Source organism: Hyperolius riggenbachi, chromosome 1 (assembly GCF_040937935.1).
Source record: "Hyperolius riggenbachi isolate aHypRig1 chromosome 1, aHypRig1.pri, whole genome shotgun sequence".
NCBI classification, from domain to species: Eukaryota; Metazoa; Chordata; class Amphibia; order Anura; family Hyperoliidae; genus Hyperolius; species Hyperolius riggenbachi.
The window spans coordinates 22,872,643-22,882,888 of record NC_090646.1 but is presented as its reverse complement, the minus strand read 5'-3'; the positions used below and the strand labels follow the sequence as shown (position 1 = coordinate 22,882,888).

The 10,246-nt window shown below is 49.5% G+C and overlaps 1 protein-coding gene across 1 annotated transcript in view; it reads left to right on the top strand.

Annotated features, from left to right (window-relative positions):
• The first annotated feature begins 24 nt into the window (after positions 1-24).
• Positions 25-10,246, top strand: part of CCT7 (chaperonin containing TCP1 subunit 7) — a 34,602-nt gene continuing 24,380 nt past the window's right edge. Inside the window, exons 1-7 of the mRNA XM_068274172.1 lie at positions 25-151; positions 5,058-5,211; positions 6,706-6,812; positions 7,978-8,103; positions 8,189-8,241; positions 8,319-8,490; positions 9,150-9,314. Of these exons, the coding sequence (XP_068130273.1) occupies positions 146-151; positions 5,058-5,211; positions 6,706-6,812; positions 7,978-8,103; positions 8,189-8,241; positions 8,319-8,490; positions 9,150-9,314 (783 nt within the window). The 5' untranslated portion in view covers positions 25-145. The remainder of the gene's footprint in view (positions 152-5,057; positions 5,212-6,705; positions 6,813-7,977; positions 8,104-8,188; positions 8,242-8,318; positions 8,491-9,149; positions 9,315-10,246) is intronic.

Genomic DNA, 10,246 nt, shown 5'->3' with positions numbered 1-10,246 from the left:
GGCGTGACACGCAGGCCAGCGTCTCCATAGCGACAGTACGGCTCCGCCTCAGGCCGTTGACAGTTAGAAGGTTCCGGAAGGTTCTCCCACCCCGGTGCATTGTGGGTGCCGTGAAGCCGGCCGGAAACTCGAGAGCTGTGACAAGATGATGGTGAGTGAGAGAATCTGCCTCCATCCTCACCGGAGACATAGCGGAGCGAGACCCGGGCAGCGTCACTGCATAGCGCGGGGCCCCAGCCTGTCCGCAAGCCGGAGATTTCCCTTCCGCGACCCCCGCCGTACACCCCGGAGCCCGGGGAAGAGGAGAGGAGCGGGGGTCACGTGGTGTGCCAGGGAGAGGGAGAGACCACTGTGTGCAGAATAGGGGTGCTGTCTGCATTCTGCCCTGCTAAATACTGACCAACATGGGGGAGAGACCACATAGGGGTGCTGTGCTCTGCCCTACTATACACTAACCTACAGGGGAGAGACCACTGTGTGCTGGCTGAGGGGTTCTTTGCTCTCTGCCCGGCTATATACTAACCTACAGGGGAGAGACACCATTGTGTGCAGACTGAGGGGTGCTGTCTGCCCTGCTATATACTAACCTACAGGGGAGAGACACCATTGTGTGCAGAAGAGGGGTGTTGTGCTTTCTGCTCTGCTATATACTAACCTACAGGGGGGAGACACCATTGTGTGCAGACTGAGGGGTGCTGTGCTCTCTGTCCTGCTATATACTAACCTACAGGGGGGAGAGACCACTGTGTGCAGGCTGAGGGGTGCTGTGGTCTCTGCCCTGCTATATACTTACCTACATTGGGGAGAGACCACTGTGTGCAGAATAGTGGTGCTGTGCTCTCTGTCCTGCTATATACTAACCTACAGGGGGGAGAGACCACTGTGTGCAGGCTGAGGTGTGCTGTGCTCTCTGCCCTGCTATATACTAACTTACAGGGGGAGAGACCACTGTGTTCAGAATAGGGGTGCTGTGCTGTCTGCCCTGCTGTATACTAACCTACAGGGGGGAGAAACCATTATCCCTCAGGTGTAGTTCTGAGATAGTGGTGAGGGACGAACTAAAGGGGCAGTATGTTAACAGATAGACTGTGCCACCATATTTCAGCAAATGCTATGCCATTTTAATTAGTCAATAGACAATCGGGCAGCCAGCTTATGAACCTGGTCAGAGCACACACTTGTTTTTCTCCAGTTTGTAGGATATTCACTTGGTGCAATGTTTAGGATTTCTCACTGGAGTTGGTGCCAGTCATGCCTCTAGACTTGGAGAAACAACGACCTGGGCGTACACAAAGTTCATAAAATGGGAGGCGGGGTTAAAAAAATCACAGCAACACAAAACGAAAACATGGTGTTTACAAATGCAACAGAAGAGCTCCAATGTCATCAGAATGGCACCACCACATATTGGCTGCAATCTCTTGCTCGTTACATGTCCAGCCCATGCTCATTCAGCATGTTTCCTAAGACCAAATTGCACTCCTACTAGGTATCCTAACACACTGCCTCTATATATTTTATCGTATACTACCCCTCCTCTTGTTTCCCCCATTCCCTTTAGATTGTAAGCTTGTAAAGGCAGGGCTCCCTCCTCCTTTTGTGTCTTGGTAACCATTATACATTTTATTCATCATGTTACTTTTATCACTGTCATTACCACTTCTGTATTCTGTATGCTGTATCATTTTTTATATTTTGTCACTAATTATGTATCTTGTATATTAGTGTACACCATTGTCTGTATTATTATGTACCCCATGTTTGTTTCTTACTTTGTACAGGGCCACGGAATATGTTGGCGCTTTATAAATCAATAATAATGTTTCCAGGAATGGAATAAGTAAGGCAGCCTCCATATCCCTCTCACTTCAACCACTTGAGGACCGTAGGCTTACACCCCCCCCCCCCCTAGTGACCAGGCTATTTTTCACAATTCAGGCCACTGCAGCTTTATGGCGTCGCTGCAGGGCCGCACATCTCTGCAAACAAGTGATCTCTCTCCCCCCACTCCCCGCTCTGATCGCTGCACGGATGTTTATTTATTTATTTTTTCAATAAATGTTTGTTTTTTATTCCCCTCCTCTAACCCCCGCACCCCCGCCAGTCAGTCAGTCATCGCAATCTGCTGTCATAGGCATCAGCCTATGACAGCCGATTGCTCCTGTGTCACACGGCTGTCCCCCAATACATCGCTGCCTTAGATCACAGCGCTGTACATTGTAAATAGACGGCGGTTTCGCTGTCAATCTCTTAGGGATTGCCGCTTTGAGACTGATGACGGAGCAGAGCCATTCATGGGGAATGCGTGCGATCTCCTGCAAAACCCCACCCCAGGGCTTGGCGTTGAGTGGTTCTGGCCTGCCGCGACTTCCACGCCAATTCGCGTGGAGTGGTCAACAAGCAGTTAAGGTGAAAAAAGATAAATCCTGAATAACAAGACAACCGCTAACCTTCTAATAGTGGGCTGAAAAGAACCAAAAATCTCCATTACTGAAAAAGCTGTATAAAGTACAATATCGCCTTCCTAAAACTATATTTGGAAAGTATTGATATTCACATTGGCTATATAATGTGTGAAAATGCAAATACTTTGGCCCTTTTCAGAAAGTCTAGTGGATTTTGTTTTGTCCTTTCTTTTGTACTAACAGCCGGCCGTCTTAGCTAAAAATGCACATTATCCCCAAAATAGGAGATACTTGTTTTGAGCAACTTTCTGTGTTTTTTTAAGCAACTTTGGCTCCGACTTTTGACGGAGCCGACGTTACTCACTGAGCGCCGCTATAGACTGATTGCCATTATAGTCTATGGCGGCGCTGGCTGCGCCCAAATCTAGCAGGGCTGACACAACTCTGCTCACAGCATAGGAGGAGGAAACAAGCTGATGTTAGCCGGGTGCTCACCAAAATTAGATGGGTGGAGAATGTGGCCAAAAGAGCCTGGGGAGAACATTGAGCCTCCATATGGCTCTCATTTCAGGCGTGCTATAAGAAATACACAATCTGTCTTAAAGGGACTCAGCTGAAAATAGTAAAAAGATTTTGGGGAGAAAGCCCCAGGTATGTATAAAGCCCCATCTACACAATACGATTCTTTGTACAATTCGATTACGATTCTATTTATGATCCAATTAAATCCGACATGTCCGATCGGGATTCGATTTGCCATTGTTTTGCAATGGCAAAGCGAATTGAAACGAATCCCGATTGGACATGTCGGATTTAATCGGATTGTAAATAGAATCGTAATTGAATCGCACAAAGAATCTTATAGTGTAGATTGGGCTTAAATCTTTTTACTATTTTCAGCTATGGTACACTTTAAAGTGAGCAGTGCTTTTTGTTATATTTGCAGCTACAGAAATCCGTCTGACAGTGCAGGGGAAACAGACATCATATAGACAACACATGTCCAGAGCTATACAGCTATATGTATTGGGCATCGTTAATGGTAGCGATCGAACACAATTATTTAGTCAATGGTTTTGAGGTTGATTCCTCTACGAATCATCTGATTGATAAAGTTTTCCTTGTTTGTGGATCCCATCGATTGTTTCCGGCTGAATGCTATTATTCGATCAGGAATCGTGTCGCATGTCCATGTTCTACAGATTACTCTGAGAAGCTACAAATTCACACAGATAAGAACTGTGGTTTTTGTGTGTGTGAAAATGCAAAGTGCAGCATGGTCTGAAAGGACATGCTGGCCCTTGTGATTTCACAGGTTTATTATTGTATCCTTAGGGTTAAAAAGGGGGGGGGGGGGGGGAGAATAAACTTCAGGACAGATTTTTTTTTTGTGTGCAAACTGTGTGAGGTCACAGCTGAGTTGCCAGCTACATGCGTTTTGCCTGTATCTGTTCTGATCAGGTTTGTTATCTTCAGTGCTGCGGTCAGTGAGCTCCGTTCTCCAGGCAGCCCAAACATCCCTCTATATGCAACTAGTCCGCAGCTGCCCCGTGCGTCTTGTGACAGCCGGGGGAGGAGGTGAGTGATTGCCTGCACTCCCCACTCCTCTCTAGTCTTCTAAACACAAGTACCGAATATATCACAGAGACGGGCAAGTAATTACGGAATACACATTCAGAGGGGAGGGAGGGAGAGACAACTGACCTAATGACGCAGCTGTGAGGAGGAAAGGAGGCTCCGAATTACAAAGCCAAATGACCGCAGTCTGCCCTGCCTTTATAGCTACACAGACACCAGAGTCCCTTCTCTGTGACTGACTGCTTGTATCGTTCCTGGAAGAGCACGCTGCAGTCAGATGGTCCCGCCTACCGCCGAGCTGAGCCAATACCTGTACAAGCCTGCTGAAAAGCAGGAGATCTCGTACACAGAGGAGAGAGCCCAGCGTGTGACGCAGCCGGGCGGCGCGCCCACCTAATTGATCCTGGGGAGAACGCTGAATCCGGGTAACCTCGCTGCCACTGCATCGTACCAGTCCAGGCCGCTCCCAATCCGGGTAACTTCGCTGCCACTGCATCGTACCAGTCCAGGCCGCTCCCAATCCGGGTAACTTCGCTGCCACTGCATCGTACCAGTCCAGGCCCCTCCCAATCCAGGTAACCTCGCTGCCACTGCATCGTACCAGTCCAGGCCGCTCCCAATCCGGGTAACTTCGCTGCCACTGCATCGTACCAGTCCAGGCCCCTCCCAATCTGGGTAACCTCGCTGTCACTGCATCGTACCAGTCCAGGCCCCTCCCAATCCGAGTAACCTTGCTGTCACTGCATCGTACCAGTCCAGGCCCCTCGCAATCCGGGTAACCTCACTGCCACTGCATCGTACTAGTCCAGGCCCCTCCCAATCCGGGTAACCTCGCTGTCACTGCATCGTACCAGTCCAGTCCCCCCCCCCCCCCACTCTGGGTAACCTCCCGGTCACCGCTTCCTACCGTCACTACCTTATCTATAGACAAGATTGGATTTGGTGCTTGGCCATTGGTCGGTGGCAGTTACTTAGGGAATTTTTCTGATGAGCAGAAATGGAAGGATTTCATTATTAGGTGAGGTGTATGTCCTGTACTGGGCAGGCTGTGATGTCTGTGTGTTTATCTTACAGTCCACACCTGTAATCCTGCTGAAGGAAGGCACAGACACCTCCCAGGGGGTGCCACAGCTCGTCAGCAACATCAATGCCTGCCAGGTGATTGCCGAAGCCGTGAAGACCACCCTCGGCCCCCGTGGCATGGACAAGCTGATTGTAGATGACCGAGGTAAGTCTTCACACTTCACACATAAATCATCCCACTCCTCAGTTTATGAAACCCAAAATTGCTTTGACTCCGACTCCTCGGCCCTGGCTGTCTCACCCGTGTGTTCAGCAGAGCTCATACGTATATGAGGGGCTGTTCATGTATGACCCTGAAGTAAGCTGCAAATACAAAAAGTTAGATGCTTATTGGATCCCATGGTGGCTTCCCAGGCCTCGCCCGGTCGCCTCATTGGATTGCTATCCCACCAGTAAAATGATTTGAACTACAGGTTGAATACATATCCTGCCCTCCTTTGGTGACTTCAGAATTACTTGTGTCCCTGACGACGAGCAGATCTGTACAGCGCACACGCGAGTCCAGGCTTGTGCTTCCGAAGCCTTCTGAGGACTTCCAAAGGCGCCAAAAAAATAAAATGAACTAAATGGTTAAATGGAGCCAGAGGATGCGTTTAAAAAAGTAGGCTACCTGATCCGCAGGGCTGAGCGGATCAGGTAGCCGCAAAAAACGCCGCTCCCGTGGGCTGCAATAGCCCACTTTCACGTGTGACCTCTGGGTCACCACGCTGCACTGAGAGACTGTGTTGTCTCTCACACAGTGCAGGGAGGCAGGAGGTGAGGCCAGGGGAGAGAGAGAGCTGCCCGACGGCAGCTCAGGAAACCCTGTTGGAATGCCCCTGGCTGGCAGTTTAAGCGGAATTCCTCTCCCCTCTGTTTACCTCCGAGTTAGTGACAAATCTTGTTGCTAAACTCGGGGGGGGGGTAGTGATGGACTTACCGCCTTTAAGTAGACGCGCAATCACTGTGCAAATTCAATGTCATAGAAAATGTATTGATCTACTCCAAAAACAGAGCAATGCGTTTCACAGGTATAATGCTGCTTCCTCAGGCAATAAAACATGAAGCAAATAACAGCAATGAGTCATGAAAACGCCAGGTGTCACAGAGGCGCCAGGTATTTTCATGACTCATTATTTGTCCACCACTACCTCCCCAGCAACTTTTAACCATTTTAGTTAATGTTCTTTTGGTGCCTCTGTATCCACACTACGCTATATCAAGTCCACCTTTGGTAGAGGGACGTTACCTTTTTTTTCTTCACATCTACAGAGAGTGACTTCTTATTCCTGAGGGGGGACAGATCAAATCTCCCCCCCCCCCCCCCCCCACCTGCTTTTACAGTGGTTGCCTATTGGTAACCCTGGTGTGTGAGTATAATTCTACTTGCCTTACACTATCCATCCATTTACCAGTACATAATACACTATAGTGGGCTCTCTGTGTCCTTTTCTTTGTGAATTTTGAATGGGAGACAGCAGGGACTGTGGACACAGAGTGGAGCGGTAAGACTCTATGGGCGAGTCGGGGACCGTCAGCATACTTTTCTCTAGATTGGACACCACAAAAGAGGATGCAAAAAGCAATGTTCTTGTGCCTAGTCCGCCCTCAGGCCATGTGACTGTGTGGACAGTAATGGAAGACGCCATTTCTCTTCCAGGTAAAGCCACCATCTCTAATGATGGAGCCACCATTCTGAAGCTCCTGGATGTGGTGCATCCTGCCGCCAAGACCCTGGTGGACATCGCCAAGTCACAGGACGCCGAGGTGAGGACACAGACACTGCAATCTCATTGGCTGATATTGTAGGCCCATTTTGAAGTTCACTTAAAGTGAAAGGGATATGGAGGCTGCCATATTTATCTCCTTTTAAACACCAGTTGCCTGGCAGTCCTTTGGAACTCTTTGGCTGCAGTAGTGTCTGAATCACACCAGAAACAAGCATGCGGCTAATCCAGTCAGACTTTGGTCAGAAACACCTGATCTGCAGCATGCTTGTTCAGGGGCTACGGCTAAAAGTATTAGAGGCAGAGGATCAGCAGGACTGCCAGGCAATGTGCATTGTTTCAAAGCCATGATATGTCAGCCTCCATATCCTCTCACTTCAGTTGCCCTTTAACCCCTATGTGGCCAGGATTCCTCTTCTTAGTTGTATTGTAAGGAACAGACTCCTAGTGCCCTGGCTTCGCAGCATATAGTGTGCTTATGGATGCATATTTTATTTTGTCCACTAGATGGTGTAGCTGCACAGGTAGAGGAAGAGCGACTCGTCTTCCACACTCAGCCATGCAGAATCATGATTCACTCTTTCCTTGTTAATATGACTGCAGAAACACTGACAGTTGTATTGCGGTGATGAGCGCTATATGCCGACAGTGAGGGCAGGTGTGGTGTTTCTACTGTAGCAGTATAACCAGGGCCGGATTTCCCACAAGGCAGTATAGGCACGTGCCTACAGGCGCCTGATGGAAGGGTGGCCTCACTCCCCTCCCTGATCGCCTCCCTCCCATCTTCCCTATGCAGAGTCCTGATGAGAGTGTAAATGAGGTTATTCACCCAGCTCTCTGCATTTCACTGACCAGATATCCTTTCAGTCGGGTACCTCAATCTGAGGTTCTTCAAGCTATTTAATACTTGTGGGCACCTCTAGCTACTTAGTAGTAGGTAGCCAAACGTAGCCTTAATATTAAGGGGCACCTGTAGTTAGCTGTGCCGGGTAAGGGAGAAGTGACCGCTGGACCAGCCAGCACACTTGTGGTGCAGTTCGGGGGTTTGTAGGTTCATGGAGGGCGGAGTCTAGGGTTCCAGGACATCTGTGCCTATAGGCTCCTGCGAGGTAAATGCAAGCCTGAGTATAACGCAGCAAATAGCAGGTTGCCATTATAGTGGTGTGCAGATAATATTGGCTCACTGTTGTGTTCCGGTCATTCAGGTCGGTGACGGCACCACATCGGTCACTCTACTCGCCGCTGAGTTCCTGAAACAGGTGAAGCAGTATGTGGAGGAGGGGCTCCACCCGCAGATCATCATCCGGGCCTTCCGCACCGCCACACAGCTGGTGAGTACCTGTCCTGCCGGCGTCCATTCCTGCCCACACATCACAGTGCGGCCCTGATCCACTGACAGGTGCTCTTCTCTTCCAGGCAGTGAACAAAATCCGAGAGATCGCAGTCACAGTGAAGAAAGAAGACAAAGAGTGAGTATCTCCCTGTGCTGCTGTGTGTGATATGGTCATCCGACCGCTGCTGTGTCTAATGCTCGTCTCATTCCTAGGGAACAGCGCCGCCTGCTGGAGAAATGTGCAGCCACAGCTCTGAGCTCTAAACTCATCGCTCTTCAGAAAGACTTCTTTTCCAAGATGGTGGTGGACGCCGTGTGCTTGTTAGACGACTTGCTGCAGCTCAAGATGATCGGCATCAAGAAAGTGCAGGGCGGAGCTCTGGAGGTGTGTAGGGGCAGCCCAGGGAGAGACATCGGAGTGTGCGTGGACCAGAGTGGAAGAGCACTGCGATGGGGGGGTGAATAGGTCGGACCTGAAGATGGGCGGGGCTGGCCTGGAAAGGAGGAGGGGGAGCACTTGAGGGGCAGAGAAGGAGAGACATTGGAGTGTGACTAGGTCACAGTGGGAGAGCACTGCAATGTGGAGGAAGGGTGAATAGGTCGGACCTGGAGATGGGTGGGGCTGGCCAGGGGGGAAGGGATGCTGAAGATGCAGTGTTAGTCAGGGAATCTAGCCTAAACCTAAATACTCGCCACCCGAGGTGGTTGGATCCAGTGACGTCCCCTGGCAACGAGCATCCCACGATCCATCTTCCAGCTGGCAGGTACACGCGACGTCACACAAGTGTGAATGGTAAGTAAAGCGATGGCGGTACAGAGTCATGGGGGATCTGTAAGATCCTATTCCCCCGTGATGGTCATTGTCCCTGTGTGTCGCTAAACGTTGGTTCGTGTGATTGCCTGTTTGTATCCATGTTGCGAGATCGTGAAATGATCACTCGTCGTTTAAAAAAAACAAACAAACGCCGGTCATTGGAAAAATGGCATAGTGGTTGCGGCCCTTTCCAGCTGCTGGTTCACATTTATTACTCTCCTTCCCTCCAGGACTCAAACCTTGTGGCTGGTGTGGCTTTCAAGAAAACCTTCTCCTACGCCGGCTTTGAAATGCAGCCCAAAAAGTATGAATCCCCGAAGATCGCCCTCCTGAATGTGGAGCTGGAGCTGAAGGCGGAGAAGGACAACGCGGAGGTCCGGGTGAATAATGTCGAGGTGAGAAGCCAGATAATCGCTGCATAAAGTAAAGAGAACCAGTCTGCATGCTCTGTGGTGCATAAGCTTACCTCGCTGCACATTCTGCCATGTGATTGTGTACTTGGCCGCCTATTACCTCTTCCTCTCATACAGCTCATCCAGGATTCACAGCTATGTGCACTGGGGCTACCGTATGCATCATGGTTTACAAGAGAATGAAATCATTCTGCATGAACAAGTACCTTCTTATTGATTCAGTATAAATTGAGCTTTTTCCCCCAACCCATCACAAAGCAGATGGTTTTGGTGCTCAGTGCTGAAGCTGGGCCCTGCTATAGCAGAAATGCTATAAGGCGCGTTAGGGTAATTTTGGGGCTCCGGCTATCACAAGACCCCAAATTACTTCCCTCTGAATTGTTACAACACAGAGGAGGAATAGTATTGAACGCTGCTGGGAATTTGAGCGACAGACGGGTGATCTGTCATTCAACTCACCAGCGGCGTACACTTACATAATAATAATCTGAACATTTGTATAGCGCTTTACTCCTGTCGGACTCATAGTGCTCAAGAGCTGCAGCCACTTAGTGTGCTCAAGCGGCCACCCGGCAGTGTCTGGAGTCTTGCCCATGGACTGAATAGGGAATAGGTACAGACCGTGCCCAGGATTCGAACCCTGGTCTCCCATGTCAAAGGCATTAATTAACCTTAACCGGTACACATTGCAGCCACTATACATGTGATAACGAGAGAAATATCTCAAGGATGGAGGCCTCGGGTCTTACCTGGAATCAAAACAGATTATGCATGCATAATTGAGTCTCACACCAAAAGTGGATGGTATAATTCTCTGCCCCAGAAAGTTCGGGGAGAGGTTTTTATTAAGCTTATGGCGTAATGTAATCCCATGGTAATATGACATATAAAAATGGGTTGTCTTATGGATATAC